Source organism: Aquarana catesbeiana, linkage group LG04 (assembly GCF_042186555.1).
Source record: "Aquarana catesbeiana isolate 2022-GZ linkage group LG04, ASM4218655v1, whole genome shotgun sequence".
In the NCBI taxonomy this organism is placed as follows: Eukaryota; Metazoa; Chordata; class Amphibia; order Anura; family Ranidae; genus Aquarana; species Aquarana catesbeiana.
This window is the reverse complement of record NC_133327.1, coordinates 526,724,315-526,744,842: the sequence shown is the minus strand read 5'-3', so window position 1 is coordinate 526,744,842 and position 20,528 is coordinate 526,724,315. Positions and strand designations below refer to the sequence as shown.

The 20,528-nt window shown below is 40.1% G+C and overlaps 1 protein-coding gene across 1 annotated transcript in view; it reads left to right on the top strand.

Annotated features, from left to right (window-relative positions):
• SYNE1 (spectrin repeat containing nuclear envelope protein 1) overlaps window positions 1-20,528 on the top strand; it is a 513,156-nt gene that overhangs the window by 314,469 nt on the left and 178,159 nt on the right. The window contains 8 exon segments of the mRNA XM_073627830.1: window positions 1,380-1,562; window positions 2,435-2,572; window positions 5,316-5,501; window positions 5,784-5,906; window positions 6,682-6,864; window positions 7,804-7,947; window positions 13,457-13,651; window positions 16,726-16,866. Coding sequence (XP_073483931.1) covers window positions 1,380-1,562; window positions 2,435-2,572; window positions 5,316-5,501; window positions 5,784-5,906; window positions 6,682-6,864; window positions 7,804-7,947; window positions 13,457-13,651; window positions 16,726-16,866 — 1,293 coding nt within the window.

Genomic DNA, 20,528 nt, shown 5'->3' with positions numbered 1-20,528 from the left:
ATATGCCTTTTTTACATCTCCCCATTCTGCCTCTCCTCGCCGCAATCGTGGGCAGCCGGCGAATATCGAGTTTGCGGGACCCACGGCACGCGTCAGGTGCGCGCGCCCGACAGGCATCAAATTTAAAGGGAAGTACAGGTACGCCCATTTGCCTGCCTGTGCCATTCTGCCAACGTATATGTGTGTGCAGCGGTCGGCAAGTGGTTAATATATATTTGTTATTTTTATTTTCCCCCCAACCTCTTCCGGGGGTGGGGTTTATTTGTAATTTTTCTCAATCTTATCATTTCTTATAAAAGTGCTTGCCCCTGGTGGTCCTGATTAGCCTAGCTCTGAGGAAGGAGTAATAACTGTAAAAAAAATATACCTGAGTATAAGGCTCACTACTATACTGTAATGTGTATGAGTATAAGGTCAAACTAAGTGCAATAAGTCTAATGCTACACAAAAAATCTAAAATAGTTTTTGGTATATTGGTGTCACTAAGAGTGAGCCTTGGTATATGGAGTATGGCCAGTGCTCAAAGCACTGGCTGGAGGATAAAGAAATGTGAAAAAATAAAATAAATAAAAAATATGTGTAAAAGGGAGTGAATGATATGAAGAAAAAACAGATCACATTTCATTGTCCGTACTTATCCTTTAACAGAACACCTTCTCCTCCCCTTTTCCTTATAACATGGGTGGAGGTGTTCTGAAATCCACAAAGAGAATTGGGAACAATGTAACTGATGCTGTACAGACAGAGAATACAGGACGTTATTAACTCACAAGATGTTAGACAAGACTAACCTTTTTTTATTGCACTTAGCAAACAGATATAACAAAATGTGTTGAATAGTATATTTAACAGATCGAAAGGGAGCAAATAAAATATGTTTATTGTTAGGATTTATATACATGTTGCCATTTAGCAAATGTAGGGGTGTCACTGAATGAGCATTTACTATGCAACAAACATTGAGGTTGATTTAATAAAACTGGAGAGTGCAAAATCTAGTGCAGATCTGCATAGAAGTTAGTCAGATCGCAGGATTTGTGTGAAAGCTTAATTGAATAAGCTGACGTTAGAAGCTGATTGGCTACCATGCACAGCGTCACTAGATTTTGCACTCTCCAGTTATAGTTAATCAATCCCATTGTGCTTATCATAGCTTTTTTCCAATCATTTCCAGTATTTTTATAATGTAATTTCAGATGAAGTGCTCAACATTTGTATGTGTTCAGTATGGTACCCCTGTGGATCTTTTCTATGCATAGAGAGGCTACTTGATAAACTATAAAGTGGGATCACACGTGGGGTGCTGCTACACTGCATATAGCATTTATATGATCTTGACTATTGTAAATGTATCTGATTACAATTCTTTCTTTTCACAGATCTTATGTGAGGAATTAGACAAGTGCAACATAAAGCTTGTGGAACTGGATGCAGCTGTGCAAGACTTTAGTGAGCAAAGCCCCACACTGGCAAAGCAGCTGGTGGACAAAGTAGGCATACTAACAGAAGTGCAGCAGCAAGCCAGCAAGGAGGCCGAATACAAGACAGGCAGAGTAAAACAGGTACAAAAACGAACATTATTTTTTTTGACCTCCTGCTCTCTAGCTCCCCTTTCTCCTCCTCCTATGATTGTCTCCAGGACTTGTCCAGAGCCTCTTCCATCCTCTGGAATGCTCTACCCCAATCTGTCCGGCTATCTCCTACTCTGGCCACCTTTAGGTGATCCCTGAAAACTCATCTCTTCTGGGAAGCCTATCGCGACACCGACTAACAACTGAACTTTTAGGCTCCATGCACACTGGAGCTCATAATAGGCCATTTTTAGGAGTTTGGGCGTTTTTTTTTAACAGCCCATAAACTCCACTCTATGTTATCCTATGTGTCCATGCACACATGGACGTTTTTGAACTTTTGTCAGCAGTGGATTTTATGGGCTGTTTTCTGAACGCCATAAAATCGTGTTCAGGAGTTGTTTTTCTGACCACAAAAAAGCCAAACGCTCATAAACGCTGATAAACATTGATAAACGCTCAAAAACGTGGCTCACCAGCGTTTTTTAACGTTTTTTAACCATTGAAAAAAAATGATAAAAAACGCTAATAAAGGATATTGCGAAAACGTTAAAAAAACATTGAAAGACTCACTGCAAAGCTACTGCCGTTTTTATAACGTTATTTTAACGTCCCGCCCGTGTGCTTGGAGCCTAATTCTTCCATCAGCTTGCCTCTCACAGTTATTACCTTTTTTTACCACTTGCCCCACCCTATTAGATTATAAGCTCTTATGAACAGGGTCCACTTAACCGTCTTGCACTGTATTGTGTTATAACCACACCTCTTCCTTTATTTTGCAAGGCACTGCACAAACTGTTGGCTCTATATAAATCCTGTAGAATAATAATACAATGTTTGCCACCAACTTCAATTTTTTATAGGCTGTAATTCAACTGGAGGAATACAATGAAATGCTAGAATTCATTCTGCGTTGGATTGGGAAGGCAAAAATATTAGTGCATGCTCTCATTACCTGGAATTCAGCAAGTCATCTTCGTGATCAGGCAGTGGCTCACCAGGTAAGTTGTAGCTGAAGTTTCTGTGATTTACCACTTTTGTGTTACACTGTTAAATAGATTACTTTGGATATACAGTATCTCACTAAAGTGAGTACACCCCTCTCATTTTTGTAAATATTTTATTATATCTTTTCATGTGACAACACTGAAGAAATGACAATTTGCTACAATGTAAAGTAGTGAGTGTACAGCTTGTATAACAGTGTAAATTTGCTGTGCCCTCTAAATAACTCAACACAGAGCCATTAATATCTAAACAGCTGGCAACAAAAGTGAGTACACCCTTAAGTGAAAATGTCCACATTGGGCCCAAAGTGTCAATACTTTGTGTGGCCACCATCATTTTCCAGCACTGCCTTAACCCTCTTGGGCATGGAGTTCACCAGAGCTTCACAGGTTGCCACTGGAGTCCTCTTCCACTCCTCCATGATGACATCACAGAGCTGGTGGATGTTAGAGACCTTGCGCTCCTCCACCTTCCGTTTGAGGATGCCCCACAGATACTCAATAGGGTTTAGGTCTGGTGATATGCTTGGCAAGTCCATCACCTTTACCCTCAGCTTCTTTAGCAAGTCAGTGGTCGCCTTGGAGGTGTGTTTGGGGTCATTATCATGTTGGAATACTTCCCTGCGGCCCCATTTCTGAAGGGAGGGGATCATGCTTTGCTTCAGTATGTCACAGTACATGTTGGCATTCATGATTCCCTCAATGAACTGTAGCTCCCCAGTGCTGGCAGCACTCATGCAGCCCCAGACCATGACACTCCCACCATCATGCTTGACTGTAGGCAAGACACTCTTGTCTTTGTACTCCTCACCTGGTTGCTGCCACACACGCTTGACACCATCTGAACCAAATAAGTTTATCTTGGTCTCATCAGACCACAGGACATGGTTCCAGTAATCCATGTCCTTAGTCTGCTTATCTTCAGCAAACTGTTTGCGGGCTTTCTTGTGCATCATCTTTAGAAGAGGCTTTCTTCTGGGATGACAGCCATGCAGACCAATTTGATGCAGTGTGCGGCGTATGGTCTAAACACTGACAGGCTGACCCCCCCACCACTTCAACCTCTGCAGCAATGCTGGCAGCACTCATACGTCTATTTCCCAAAGACAACCTCTGGATATGACACTGAGCATGTGCACTCAACTTCTTTGGTCGACCACGGCGAGGCATGTTCCGAGTGGAACCTGTCCTGTTAAACCGCTGTATGGTCTTGGCCACCGTGCTGCAGCTTAGTTTCAGGGTCTTGGCAATCTTATAGCCTAAGCCATCTTAATGTAGAGCAACAATTCTTTTTTTCAGATCCTTAGAGAGTTCTTTGCCATGAGGTGCCATTGTGAACTTCCAGTCACCAGTATGAGAGAGTGAGAGCGATAACACCAAATTTAACACACCTGCTCCCCATTCACACCTGAGACCTTGTAACGCCAACAAGTCACATGACACCGGGGAGGGAAAATGGCTAATTGGGCCCAATGTGGACATTTTGACTTAGGGGTGTACTCACTTTTGTTGCCAGCAGTTTGGACATTAATGGCTGTGTGTTGAGTTATTTTAAGGGGACAGCAAATTTAAACTGTTATACAAGCTGTACACTCACCACTTTACATTGTAATAAAGTGTCATTTCTTCAGTGTTGTCACATAAAAAATATTTACAAAAATGTGAGGGGTGTACTCACTTTTGTGAGATACTGTATGTATGTTTTTTCATTTTGCAAGTTTTATCACAGAAATTCATTGAATGCTATTTTATTTCTCTTTAAAGCCCCATATTGATGTAGATTTACCTGTCACGATTTGGAAAATATGTTAGGTGGATAACTATTGGCCAAGACCTTAAAGTGAATGGAAATTCTAATGCTGGCCATACACTAGTAAATTTTCAGGCAAGAATATTCATATGCAAATTCATATTAAAACTCTTTGTACATTTGATGAGTGGAGGAATGTCATTGGAAAATTTCACTTGCTCTTAACATTCGGTTTTAAAATTAATGTAGTTCCAGAAAGAAAACCACATACACTGTACAAAAATGTGTTCGTTTGAGAAAAAATTTCCATCCTGCTCCTTCAAATTTTCTCTGTGGTGAAAACAAACATCAATTTAACCTCACTTATATTTAGGAAATTGAATGAATATTCTAGCGATCGACTTCTGTACAACCTCCCACTCGATCAGCGCTGAAGGCTTTAGACTGCAGTGGTGATCAGTGTATTCTGATGGCAGGGAGGTCACCCTACTGTCAGAATACAATAGCTCAGCGGGGAGGATTTAACTGCTGGTTGAATGAAAAAACTGACTAACGAACAGGCTGCCGTAGAAGCAAGCTATCAGCCTGCTGTACAAGCTCTTTTAGTTGGCAATTGGGCTTTCTATCTGATAAACCCTTTTAGGCAATCCAATGGCTAAATAATAGAGTGCACACTGTAGGCTGCAAATTGGGGGGCAGTGACTTATGCGGGGTACACACAAAAAGTTTTTTTACCATTTGACCCATAAGCGATGTTAGTGCAGCGATCTCCCCCTGCTGTGCTATTGTGTTCTGACAGGGGGGCTCCCCCACACCCCGTCAGAACACATTGATTTGTGCTGATAACCATTGGCTGCCAGCAATGAACAGATGCCGGTGGTATGCTAGTTTTTCAGCATGTCCGTTTGAAAGAAGCCAGTCATTAGGCTTACTAAATGCTTTAACTCGTTCCATGAAATAACTGTCCATTTGTTTTTTTGTTCATAGGCTATGTTAGATGAGTCTAGAGATATACGCAATGACCTGGAAGCTATGAATGAGAAGATAGACTACTTATCAAGTGTGTACCACACTGAAGGATTGTGTCAGCAAGTATCGGAACTTGGACGAGAGACTGAAGAACTGCAACAAACTATCAAACAACGTTTGCAGAGCCTTTATGATGCTGCAGAAGTAAGAATCTTGTTATATTAGAAGGTCTTTAACATTTGGAAATAATTGTCTCCTGCACATTGGGCTCAGTGGCCAGTAGAAGCTTTGGTATTGGTTTGTAACTCGCTAATAAGAATGTCCATCTTTTTTTTGCAGTGTCTGAACTAAGAGTACATACTTATTCTAGTTCAGATATTATGTTTTTGTCTTTTCAAGTGACTACTTCAATTTGTATTATTTTGCAAAATGATCAATAATTCCCCAATTATTTAATGTTGTCTTGATTTAAATTAATCTTTTCAGGATATGAAAAAGTTTGAAAGTGAAGCGAGAGCTTTACAAACAGCACTGGCACAAGCCCAATCTACGCTAACTTCTCCAGAGCTTGGACGCTTGAGTCTTAAGGAACAACTGTCACATCGACAGGTGAGATGGTGTTAAGTTTACTTCTAAAAGTTTTTAGTTCAGCTTCAGTTTATAGAAATAAAACCAAATAATTCTGCGCTGCTCACAAAATCAGCAGCTAACACACCACATTGAAAGAATGGTATACAAAACAAAAACAACAAAGTGTAGCGCTAAGAATGAAGTGCCTAGTGAAATATACATAAATGAGTCTAAATGGCACTAAATTGGAAACATAAATGCAATAAATGAATAATATGAAAAATTAAGTGATATAACAATAACAAAGAAAATGTCCATAAATGGTAATAGATGTGAATAAATTCCCAATCTGAATAAGAAAAAATCTTGCAAACAGTGGATGGATATAATTGTGAAAAGAACCGCCACTGGGGTGTAGAGGAGGCTTACCGGATCGTTTGAACACGCTAGAGTGTACGCTCTGCATGTAAAACAGGCTTGTATAAAGTTGAGTGGACTCTGGATCAATGTCCTCAGGCAGGTGTACACAAATGACAGCCAATGGAATCACAGGAAATGTGGTACAACAGGCAGGCCGGAACTCAGATATCCACAGGCATGAAGAAAATGTTTGAAAAATCTCCTTTTATGTCATGAGGTCTTCCTCTGCTGGCCATCTCTTTCCAATTCCCTACATGCTTTGCAGCTTCTAGGATTGTAGTCAGAACTCATTAACCCTAATAAATAATCACTCTTGATTCAAACGGCCCACTGTTCTGTCTCAGTTTAGGATGTTTACTAAAACCTTCTGTATAATAATCGTTATATTTTACAGCATCTCCTTTTGAAAATGGAGTCTCTGAAGCCAAAAGTACAAGCTGTACAGGTTTGCCAGAGTGCCTTAAGAATCCCCGAAGAGGTAGTCACCAGCCTTCCTATATGCTGTACAGCTGTCAGGCTGCTAGAAGAAACCAGCCGTCTTCAACATACAGCTATCCAACAGTGCAATATAATGCAGGTAAGTACCGTATTTATTGACGTATAACACGCACATTCATTTTAAGAGGGAAGTTTCTGGAAAAAACTTAAATTTTAAATAAGGAACTTTGAAGCAAAATAAGGGTCAGTTCCCATCTGCAGCCTCACCATTGCCATCAATGCAGCCTGATCAATGCCTATCTGCAGCCTCACAAGTGCCATCAATGCAGCCTCATCAGTCCACATGAATGCAACCTCATAAGTGCCATCAATGAAGCAGCCTCACCATTGCCATCAATGCAGCAGCCTCACCATTGCCATCAATGCAGCAGTCTCACCATTGCCTTCAATGCAGCAGCCTCACAAGTGCCATCAATGCAGCAGCCTCACCATTGCCTTCAATGCAGCATCCTCAACATTGCCATCAGTGCAGCCTGATCGATGCCCATCTGCAGCCTAGAGGGGACAGGGAGGGGGGTGGGACGAGCGCTGACAGATTACATACAGTGAGAATCTCCTATGATAGACAGAACAGTGGTCCAATGGCGGCCCAGGAGACAGGACTTCCTATTACAGATGCCACCAAGTAAACAGGAGATTCTGACTGTATGTAATCTGACGGCGCTCGTCCCGCCCCCCTCCCTGTCCCCTCCGAGGCAGCTAAAATTGAAGTATCGGCGTATAACACGCACACGCTAGTTGCACCCGATTTTCATGGTAAAAAAGTGCATGTTATACGCCAATAAATACAGTACTTTATGAAAACTCCGTAAAACAGCACATGCTTAGGAATCTAATGTATCCATCAGCCTTGTTGCTGTAAGTTTGCTTTTGAATGGGGCAGGGCATGGATTTTGTTATCTAGTGTGAATTGGTTTATAGTTTTGTCCCCTATTTTAACACTGGGCATTTGTAAAGATTTATAAATTGAATTTTGCATGTACATAGTTTCAGGTAAAGTTGTTTCCTTAACCCATAGGAGGCAGTAGTCCAGTATGAACAGTATGAACAGGAAATGAAACATTTGCAGCATCTCATTGAGGAAGCACATCGAGAATTACAAGATGCAAAAGTAACAACTAACAACATCCAAGAACTACAGATCCAAATCAAACGCCATGAGGTATTCTGCATCTAGATCATTTTTTGTGGTGCTTTTCTGTGTATGATTTATTGTATTGCTTTTTAACCACTTCAACTCCAGAAGATTTACCCCCTTCATGACCAGGCCATTTTTTGCGATACGGCACTGCATTATTTTAACTGACAATTGCGTGGTCGTGTGATGCCGTATCCAAATAAAACGTATGTCCCTTTTTTCCCCACAAATAAAGCTTTCTTTTAGGTGGTATTTGATCACCTCTGCATCTTTATCTTTTATCTTTTAATTTAAAAAAAACAAAACAAAAAAAAAAAAACAATATTTTTTACTTTCTGCTTTAAAATATATCCAATAAATAAATTGAAAAAAATTAATTTCTTCATAAATTTAGGCCAATATGCATTCTGCTACATGTTTTTGGTAAAAAATCCCAATGAGCCTATATTTGTTGGTTTGCACAAAAGGTATAACATCTACAAACTCTAGTTTTATTTTTATTAATTTTTATTTATTTATTTACTAGTAATGGCGGCGATCAGCGACTTATAGCGGGACTGCAATATTGCGGCAGACATTCGGGCACTAACTGACACTTTTGACACTTTTTGGGGGCCAGTGACACTAATGCAGTGATCAGTGCTAAAAAAATGTTCACTGTCACTGTACTAATGACACTGGCTGGGAAGGGGTTAACATCAGGGGCGGTCAAAGGGTTAACTGTGGCCTAAATAGCATTTTATTACAGTGTGGGAGGTGCTTTTACTAGGGGAAGACATGGATCATAGTTCCTGCATTGCAGAGACAAAGGATCCATGCCTTCCCTCCTGTCAGAACAGCGATCTGTCTTGTTTACATAGGCAGACCTCCATTTTGTGTCTCTGTAGGATGATCAGCGGGTGCCAGCTGACATCAAGTATAACAAGTGTATAATCACTTTAACGAGCCACCGGCGGTGCACATTTATGCCTGCTACCCGGAAGAGCCAGATCATGTGTATATATACGTGATATACTGTATGTGATCTGGCGCACAGTAAAACTGCTATAGGGTGGTCAGCAAGTGGTTAAAGAAGTTAATTTATTACAAGTTCTCTTCCATGCAGAGATTTTTTGCAAGGCCAGATTTCTACGAGGTGAAGAGGCCAGGCAGTGATGACATGATCTCCACTTTGTCAAATCAGAGAACACTCTGCATTCTTTGAGATGCACAATGTTGTCTGAATGGTGCCTGAGCGAGCAACTCCCTGTGTTCACGAAGCAGCAAGCCAGCTGTTCAGCACAGGACCTTGAAGCTAGTGGTGATCACTGCACTGGCAGTGCCTACTACAGTGGTTTACAGCTTTAATGGGGATTGGCCAAGTGTGGTCCAAGCTGGACCAATGTATCTATGCAAAAATAGCCATAGCTAGACTTCAGCTTGAATGTTGTGAAAGGTTCAGCTGAGAGGGCTACATTTTCAGTATAAAGCTGAGATGTGAAAAAAGGGACATGGCCTTCACCTAGCAGAAGGAAAGTTCAAGAGTAATGTTAGAAAGTGTTATTTTGAATGATTGGAACAGACTTCCAGAAACGTAGTGAGTAAGAGAATTTAAATATGTCTCAGATAAATATAGGTCTATAATTAAACAAGAATGTTAAAGAAGTCAGTGTTTTTTTTTTTCCCACCATCAGTTTTATTTGCCTCTGTATGCATTTCTGTTGCTTTTTTTCTGACAAAAAGCATGCATTTTTTTTTCAATCGTATTTTTAGTCTTGATCATATTAAAGAAAATATCACCACTATAAACCATCATACAGTATTTTCCCTTTAAATGATCATATGTAAATAATACTGGTTTGAACAAACAACTTAATAATTTTACTGAGCTTTATTCTACTGTATAATATTAACATTTGTCTTATCACCTGCTTGTTTCTTATATAAATTGAACTCCTTCTTATTTGGCTGATGTTGATTACAATTGGCAATACCTAGGATATACAGTATACTATAGGTCCACATGCAATGTATAGACAGCAACGAGTTACCTTAGCCAGCTGTATAGGTATGGATATGTGAAGAATGTTCAACCGTCTGAACAGATTACATACTGTATTACTAGAGAATACAGAAAACAGTGATGAGGTACAAAGTGCAGCTTCCCATAGCAACCCATATGTTTTCCATTTACTGGACTCTAATTAGTGAAAAATGAATCCTAATTGATTGCTGGACTTTGCTGTATTAAAGCATTTTTGTGATTGCTTCTTAAGGAACATTTGTGACTCAATTTCAGCTGCATAAATGAAATCTGTGTTCTTTGCATTGTATTTATTTAGGTAGTATCAGTACAGTTCCCATGGTTTAGCCCACATTAACACTTCAGTGTTTTTTTTTTTGCTGTTTCCCTATGCCTGATAACCCCTTACTATGCCTGACTATTATTTCCAGTTGTGCCTATACACACTTGTACGCTCAGTCACCCTATGCCCTAGGCCCTATGCTATGTTCATGCACACTAGGAACAGAAAAAATGCCAGACCCTCTGGCAGAAAAAAGCGGCCTAAAAATGCTCTTAATAGCTCATATCTCACTAGGTAAAACCTCCTAGCACCGCTCACAAGTGCTAGGAGATTTTATGGACAAGTGTACACTTGAAAATGCAAATGCTCCTAAACACCACGTTTATGAGTGTCAGAAAACTCCTCTCTAAAACCTGATCCAGAAGGAGTTTTCTTCTACCTCTAAACGCTGAGCTTAAAATATGCCTCCAAATGGCCTAATGTGGATAACACTGAGCTGCTTCTACAGGCAGGAGAAAAAAAACACAAAACTCCTGTAGAAGCAGCCTTTTTTAAAGGATAAGTTCACTTTCTAGAAAAAAAGTAATACATGCACATTTTTTATTTATTTATTTATTTGGAGCCTGTAAAGCATTGCACCAGGGATTAGCAGATCGCTGGTCCCCGGCAGGTCTCCAGCAGATCTGCCAGTGTATCTGCTTGCCCATACATCCCGTATGGGTAAGAAGATACAGTCTGACAGGAAGCATGAATAAACTACCACGGTGGGTGGTATTTCATAGAAAACTACAAGCGGATAGCTGCAAAGGCTGCTGGATGTTGTAGTTTTCCATGCACAGAGCCCTATCAATCAGTGACACGGCCAGGCGGGCAAAGTCCTGCTCAGTCACGTTTCTATAAAATTGTGACAGCTAGCGGGGAGGGAAAAGAACCCCGTTAGCTGTCACAGCGAGGATCGGTGTGCGGTGGTCAGTCTGTTCGTAATATCTTACATGTTACACCCTGAATACCCAGATAGCAAGGATACCTTGCCCCAAATTTGTGACAGTGTTGAATTGTAAGTCTGTTAACTTGCTGCACATTTTCTCTGGCAAGTTGTACATTTGCAGAGCACTTGAAGCACAAGTTCTAATTGACACTTTTTCAATTTGTAGCAAATTTGTGTGGCAAGTCTCTAGCAAGAACAAAGTTGCAGACCTTGCAGCATGTTTGCAAAAAAAGTTGATCTGGAGTCATGAAGTGTGGACTTGCTGTAATTGTGAAGCCAGGCCAAGTCTAGCAAAAACTTAGAAAATTGTTTTCAAACTTGCAGCACAATTGCTTGCTATCTGGGTATGGGTGTAACCAGGGCTTTATTTCAGCGGGAACGCAGGGGAAAGCAGTTCCAGCACCTCCACAACTGAATGTATTTTTTGGCAAGGATTGCTGGGGTGTGCTGGAGGGTCTATTGATGCTGGCTGCTGGGGATCTGTTGTCATTGTTGGGAGTCTATTTTTGTGTGGGGGCCTATTGTTATTGGGCAGGTCTATTGTTGCTGGCAGGGGGTCTACTGTTGCTGGGAAAAATCTACTATTGAGGGAGAGGTCTACTGTTGCTGGCTGCTGGAGGATCTGTTGTTGCTGGTGGGGTCTATTGTTGTTGGGGTGGTATTTTGTTGTGGGAGGTCCCATTGTTGCTGGGGGGGGGGTTCTGTTGTTGTGTGGGAGATCTATTGTTGCTGGAGGGTCTACTGTTGCTGGGGTGGGGTATATCAAATTCCATACAAATTACTTAGTAGCACAAAATGATACTTGGTTTTGTATTTTCTAATGCCCTGTACACACGGTCGGATTTTCCGATGGAAAATGTGTGATAGGACCATGTTGTCGGAAATTCTGACCGTGTGTAGGCTCCATCACACATTTTCCATCGGATTTTCCGACACACAAAGTTTGAGAGCAGGATATAAAATTTTCCGACAACAAAATCCGTTGTCGGAAATTCCGATCGTGTGTACACAGATCCGACGGACAAAGTGCCACGCATGCTCAGAATAAATAAAGAGATGAAAGCTATTGGCTACTGCCCTGTTTATAGTCCCGACGTACGTGTTTTACATCACCGCGTTTAGAACGATCGGATTTTCCAACAACTTTGTGTGACCATGTGTATGCAAGACAAGTTTGAGCCAACATCCGTCGGAAAAAATCCTAGGATTTTGTTGTCGGAATGTCCGAACAAAGTCCGACCGTGTGTACGGGGCAATAAAGGGACAATTTTGGGAAGTGGGTAGGGGGTGCTCAGAGGTGGGTAGGAGGGCATAGACGAAGGGTGATTCAGGAGGAGGGGGTTCCTGCACCTATTTTCTGAGAAAAAAAGCCCTGGGTGTAACATGTAACACGTTGCGAAAGATGAACTTATCCTTTAAGCCCAGTGTTCATGCACCCTTAGAATTACATGAACCTTATTTCTATGTATTCAGGCATTTTTGATCCTATAAACTTTAATGAGAATTCCTGTCAATGCGTGATACGCGCATTTTAATGCCTGAAGAATTCCTCTCCTCCTATAGAACTGCTTTCCTTCCCTTATCCAGTCTAGGAAACAAACTCCTGAAACTTGATACACATGCAAAAATGTCAAAACAATGTCCATAAAACGCCTGGAAAAAGGGTTTCTAATCACCAGGAATATGCTTTTCTCAGGTATGAATGCAGGCTTAGACTGTAACATTTTTAACAGTTGTTGCCCCCTGTTGTTCAGAACTTCTCCTGTCATTGTTTTAAGCTTGGCTAAGAGCTGAGTGTTGCATATTTTATGCTGGTAGTCATCACATGACCTCATTACAAAGCCCGAGACATAAGCCATCTGGGGGTCAGCTTATACTTTTCTGTATTAAGTGACTAGAATCTTGCCCAGTTTGGCCTCTCCGTCTGTCTGCTGAACCTTTTTGTTTGCTGGGTTTGAAATCTGGCTCTGAAAGCTGCACGGCCATTTCCTCTTCTCGCTACAGCTTTCTACTTCTGTTCTGTGGTTTCTCTGTATTGTGAGATGCAGCCTGGCTTAGTTCATTTTCACAGTCAACAACATCCTGCCTCTTAGCCGCTGCTGATGGATGATGCAGGGCTAGTGAGCTGTGATTTTATTGGCCAGACGCACCCAGCCTATTTTGCCTGCCTGAAGCACAATGAGAGCTTGATTTTTTTTTTTTTTTGTTACACGTTCTTCTCTATGTTTCCTGCCTAAATAAAAAAAAAATGTGTTCGCAGGAGCTGGCAAAGAAAATCAAAGGCTATCAGGATCAGATAGCGTCGCTGAATTCGAAATGTAAGATGTTAACCATGAAAGCCAAACATGCTACGATGTTACTGACTGTGACTGAAGTGGAAGGACTGACAGAGGGAATGGAAGAACTGGATGCTGAACTCCTCCCTGCACACTCTGCTCACCCGTCAGTTGTTATGGTAAGGCCTCTGCTCACATTAGCTGCTATTGTATGAGCTGCGTTACATGTAGGCAGGAACAAAGCCACCAGCAAAGCTCCTGATGTTGGCTGATTTCTCGCACAGAATTAAAAAAAGATTTCCGATTGCTTCTACGTAACATTTCTGTCATACTACAGTTCTTAGACTTTCTTAAATCTTACATAAAAAACAGCTCATTCCTAGTCAAAAGATTACACTAACGTTCCCATAAACATATACATTTAAATAGTTTGTTTCTTTTTTCTATACAGTCCTATTGTGTTTCTATAAAATGTTAAGCTGTACACAATTGTCTCTTTTGTTAGTGTAGCACATCCTTCCTGCATGTGATTTGTTTACTAGCCAAGGCATGTGACCGTGAGCATTCTGTGTACAGACATCACCAAATTCATTCACTCCATAGTGTCACTTTCTCATTTCCTAGCTAACGATCCCTATTCATTGAAGCAACTTTCAGTATCTTCATTTTCTTAGATTTGCATACAAAAAAAAATTAGCTAGTAAAATTTGTAATGCAGTATAAAAATGAAGGACTGATGAATGAAATATATTGCTAGGCAACAGGGACATCTTGCATAATAAGAAACGGCAGGAGGGACACCTTAGGGTGCCAGGTTACATTGTTTGGCCCAACATTAAAAAATTTCAGCCTTAACCTGTTTGCACAGATAATTATTGCACAGATATAAAATGACTAAAGCAGTGGCCTTAGTAGTATTTTTCTGAAAATGTTGTATATAATTGTTTTTACACTTTTTTTTTAAAAGGCATGTAGGACACACATTAAATGATCTTTTAAGGTTAATGTATAATATATTTATAATATATATATATATATATATATATATATATATATATATATATATATATATATATATATATATTTATTTTTTCATTCAACATTAATAGACCACTATAGTCATTTAGAAATATTCTTGTTTACATTTTTATTCATTTCATAGTTATTCGGCTATGCCTATAATGGTGTATGTAATCCAAGGCGGGCAATCAAAAATCTTTTTTTCATTCATTTGCCCACTGTAAACTTGGGAAAGAATATTTTGAATTGGATGCCATGGGTTACAGCCCACCACTGCTCTGTGTATCGTGTTGTTTATGTTACAGCGCCACTGAATAGGGTGGAAAGCTTTACCGCTAACTACTTATTTTAACTGGAGCTATGAATATGTTTTTGTCATAATATAAAAATTGGGAGCTTTTGTTTCCAGACACATATGTGCTCCACACAATCTTCCATTGTAAATGAGTGAAGTGCAGAATCTTTCACATAATTCAGCAATTATATAAAAATCATACATCACAAACACTGAAGTTTACATTTATTAAAGAGAAGCAGCCAAGAAGACTGACCAAGAATGGATATTCCTAAGAGTCTAATTCTACAATTTAAAATTATTATAATAATGCAGGCTTACACCATAAGTACTGGTATGTGTTGATATTCACTTGTATTCTCTTCCCGACAAAGCAAAAGTGTCAGTTAAATCCCCTATCTATGGAATTGATAACTGACACTCCCTTAATTTCAACCATTGATTAACTAAACATAACGGGGTTGATTTACTAAGGGAAAATAGGCTGGGCGCTTTGCAAGCACAGTTGCACTCTGCAAGGGCATTTTCTCCAGAGCTTTGTAAATTAGGGGAAGCTCTGCTGACTTGCATCATGTGCACGCAAAAATGTTTTTTTTTTTTTTTTTTTTTACTTTTTCCTTGTGATTATGTATTCTTTGTAAAGTGAAGCTTCACTTTGTTTACTAAGTTCTGGAGCAAATGCCCTTGCAGAGTGCAACGGCAATTGCAAAGTGCGCAGTCTATTAGCCTTTAGTAAATCAACCCCATTTTTTTCTTTTAAGTAAGTCCTTTTTGCACCATTGTGTGACAGTGTGTCAGCAATTAGCCTTAAGCTCACTTGGGAAATAGGACAGCCTCACATCCTGATACTACTTCCCTGGCAGGGAGAGAGTACAAGTAAATAAAAAAAAAATACAGCCTCTGAGAGGTAAGACTGCACTGTTAGAGCCCTTGCACACTGGGGCGGTTTGCAGGCGCTATTGCGCTAATAATAGCGCCTGCAAACCGCCCCGAAAGTGCCGCTGCTGTCATCCCAGTGTGAAAGCCCCGAGGGCTTGCACACTGGAGCGATGCGCTGGCAGGACAGTAAAAAAAGTCCTGCCAGCAGCATCTTCGGAGCGGTGAAGGAGCGGTGTGTATACCGCTCCTTTACCGCTCCTGCCCATTGAAATCAATGGGACGGCGCGGCTATACCGCCGGCAATGTGCCTCTGCAGAGGCGCTTTGCGGTGGTATTTAACCCTTTCTCGGTCGCTAGCGGGGGGTAAAACCGCCCCGCTAGCGGCCGCATACCGACGGTAAAACGCCGCTAATAATAGCGGCGTTTTACCACCGACGCCGCCCCCCGCCCCAGTGTGCAAGGGCTCTTATAATAATTTGGAACTTGTCACTGATACTATTACAGATGCCTATTGGTGACAAGTTCTTTTTTAGGCATGATAGATATTTTGGTATTTCCTGCCTCACAAGTTTGATAGTGGAAAGCAATAGCATAATCTTTTTACGTGTCTAACTTTTACTAGGTTAGCAATTGAATAATGTATGCTTTTACGTTTGTTAGGCATAATAAAGGTGCCCATTTTATAGGGTCACAAGTGTTTTACACTAGTTTTGTGACTGCATTTTATACAAGTATTGATAGGTCCAAGTCTTTAAATAGTTTTAAATACATTATGTTTACTTTATACGCATTCTTACTTCTAATCAGTTTTCCATATGGTATCTGTCATCATATTTATTAGTATGACTGCAAAGGCAGCTCAATTCATACAATATCTTTATTGTGAAATAATTATGTTTTATGTAATTTTCAAATAACATATATCATATTTCTTATGTGAATACACTGATGCTGATTAGTTGTCTTTTGATGTGTGTTGATTTGTGTGTGCACTTGTCTCTTACTTTCTCTGATCTACTTGCTGCCTTCTGGGGTTCTTCTGATGGTCTTTAATGGCAGATGACCGCTGGTCGCTGTCACACTCTCCTATCACCTGTCACTGAGGAATCAGGGGAGGAGGGTACCAACAGTGAGATTTCCTCTCCACCGCCCTGTCGTTCACCTTCACCAGTGGCTAATACAGATGCTTCTGTTAATCAGGTATCACTGTGCTGTATTTTTCTCCTTCCAAATTAAAGGTAGCACTCAGTTCTCTGTACCTTCTTGTGCAATAAATAGTGTGTGAACTGATCATTAAGGACAAAAAGACTAGTAAACTTGACCTGACCTAACACGTCTAAAATAACAATGATTCTAAAAAGCAGACACATATATTGCCTGCAAGTACCCGTGTAGTGTTTAAATCAATAATTGCGTCCCTGTGGTGTCCCTTGGAATCCGTTCCAGGCTGTACATGGGACTTTGACTTCTGCCCAAGTCAAGATTAAACTCTTCTGCCTTTCAGGTCTAAGTTCACACCCTGTTACTCAGCTGCATAATGCTAAAAAAAAAAAAAAAAAAAGTACTGTCCATTGCAAAGATTGGGGTGGACTGAAACTCGGGAGGAAGCAGGGATTACTCTTGACTTGGGCAGTAGTCAAGACTCCCTGTACAGCCTTCTATGTAGTGTAGTGATTTGAAGACTAACACAGGGACTTGCAGGCAGTTTTCAATTTTAGAAATGTTTACGTTCATTTTAATGTTCATTGGAGCAACACCTAATCAAAAGTACCCAGATCTTTGCTGATCCCCAAAAAAACTTAATGGAGATAAAAAGGTGCTGAAGTACAAATTGCAATCATCTCAAAATGTCCCACAGCAGCAATGGTATTTAATTAATAACACAGTTTTTTGCCTAAGGGCAGTCATACCAATTAGCCAGACTGACTGCTATGAACTTAGTTCATTGCTTTTAATCTTATTAAATAACAGGCTTTGTACATTGGCGACTACACAAACCACTGTGAGACACATATAGCTTGTTTCCTGAATTTTTTTTTTTTAAACATGTTATGTATGAAAAGCTGCAAAATAATAGCAAGACCCCAATTTACAGGGTGAAATTATACCATATGTTGAATTATACTATGCAGCTAATAATTATTGTTTGTATATGCCCTACTAAATTACATGTTGGCACAATAGTTATTAAGTATTGAAAGCAAAATTGATACTAGGTACAGAAAGCTGAGTGTTGCCCTTCACCATGAAATAAATGTTTTGTCTTGTTGTATTTGTTGTTTTTCCTCTGTTTTCTGAGTGGTGAAGAACCAATGTATCCATCCATTGTCAAGCATTCTCCACCATTTGATGCTTAGGGACAAGAGATATTGCTTTATATATCAGTCTCAGAAGTTTGCTATGCTAGTGTACACATAATACTAAACCATAATCGAATAGTGTTTTCTATTATATATTTGCTAAAATCTTTAAAAAAATGTTGACAGACAATATCAGTAGAGTGGGAATAGGCCCCATCTTGGGGAAAGACAAAAAAATAAAGCTAATATCCAAAAGGCAATCCATCATAACATCATTGCTTTCCAATTTTCCTGTCAAGATTTGTACATTATCATGTGCAGAATAAACAAATGGGATGCAAGTGGGCAATCCTGGTAGAAAGTTAGTTAGGGTTGTGGCATATATAATTATCAGTAGTAGAATAAAATGGACAGGATAGGGGGAAAAACATGCTCTGATATAATCAACAAACACATTTTATTATTTTGGATTGTAAGAGTAAGGATAGAAATAGACTTGCAGGCACAGACAGCAGCAAAATGGGTCATTTGTAATTGGGGGAAGATTCCCCTCATTTTTTGTTCACGTATCACAGGTGAAAAAAGTGAAAGCCAATCACACCAACGGTAACAGATAGCAATCAGATGGTTCTGGCCTATTTCTTTTTTACCCATAGCTAAAAAAAGTACTTTATAGAGTTGGTCTTTAACATTTCCCGACCATTAACAAACATAATAGGTAATGTTCTTTGTGCTAGTCATGGAGTTGAAGACAGAGGTGTCCACTTAGTGCTGTCTGGGAACAAGGGACTTGGAGTTGAAGACAGAGGTGCCTACTCTGCGCTAATTAGTAGTGAGAGACATAAAGCTAGAAACAGAGGTGTCTACTCAGTGCTATTATGAGTGAGGGTACTTGGAGCTGGGGAGAGAGGTGTCTGCTTAGTGATGTTTAGAAGCGAGGGTATTTGAGTTGGATACACAGGTGGATATGAAGTGCTTTTGGGACAAAGAATCATGTTGTCAGGGTCTGAGGTGTCTGCTCAGTAGTGTTTAGGAGGCATTTTTCTTATGGCACTTACACAGTGGACTGAGGATATATGTGATTAACTTTGCGTTGTCATGTGAGCTGTCTTGGAGACATTTTTTCTTAAAAGTTTTGACCTTGTTTGGCAGAACATTGTACTAGCGGGCTCAGGCCTTTATACAGTATATTATCCTTTCTTCATTCCAAATCTCTTTACTATTAAGTTTAGGCAGTGGGATTGGCAGGAACACCAGGTATTTCACATAAAGGAAACACTACAAAGAGAACAAGATACGTTTTAACACAAGTACATTGTACTGTAGTCCTCTTTTGGGGGGGAGGGGTTTGATAAATGTCCTCCCCAAACAGGATGTGCTGAACCTGTAGGTGAATAAGAGAACCAGAACCTTCGCTGTTAAAGTTGGCAGAGTCTCTGTGAACTGGACCTTCCTGAGAGATTAATCAGTAATCTAAAAGTAATTGGGAGCAGAGAAACTACTGCTACCAGCATTTAACATTAACCAATGGTATATAACCAGTGTAGAAATAATACAAGCTTTATAATAGAAGAGATTATTAACAGTACATACAGGTATCAGCAGGGGGCCTGGTAAGAGTCCCGGTGGAATGGTGAACATATACATGGGTATATATAATTATTAAAAGAAATACCTCTAAGACAAGATCAGCAGCCATGGGGAGATTCTTGAACTGTTGTTCAACCAGCCTAGAACTGAGCTTCTCACCAGCAGGAACTGTGGCATCTAACTACCAAAAGTGGCTATTGGGTGACTAAACTGGCTCTAGCCTATGCTGGTTATCAAGCTCTAAACTAAATCTAGCTATCGAAACCTGGGGTTACCTAGAAAACAGGAGCTGTATACAAGCTATATTGCAATAAACAGATTCACCTGGTAATATACTGCACATACATACAGTAGCACAGACCTAGCTATCTGGCATTGTGCATATGAGATAATAAAAATAGGACAGGAATAAGTCTGTCACATGGAATTAGATATACACTCATGGGCAGCTACAGTTAAACTAATAGAACATTGGAATACTTTTATAATGGTCTGATCTGGGTGAAAATACAGCAACAGTAGCGGCCCCTGTGTGTATAAGGCCATGTGGCTCAGTTCTGTCTCTCTCTCTCTCCACCTCCTCCTTTCCTAGCCCTTCCCCGAGACAGGAAGTGTAAATGCATATTTATAAATACCAGTGTGATAGAAGCAGGTAACAGTAGAGGGCAGCAAATCCCTGCAGTACAACAGGCACAAAATGTTGGGGTAACACCTGATCACTGATTGGCTATCACAGTGCTCAGTCACTGTGCAGCGCCCTTTGTTTTTTTTTTCTCTTCTTGAATGGGGAAAGACATACATTGTATTTTTTTCTCCTTCTAATGGAGAAAAATGAAAACAAAAACAAATGTATGTAAAAAAAGAAATAGTAGGTAGCTCAGAGTTTGATCTACTAAAGGGAACAACAGCAAATAACATACACATATGTAGTATTTCTGTGATCATCAGGAGTAGGAGAATTTATTTTGTTTT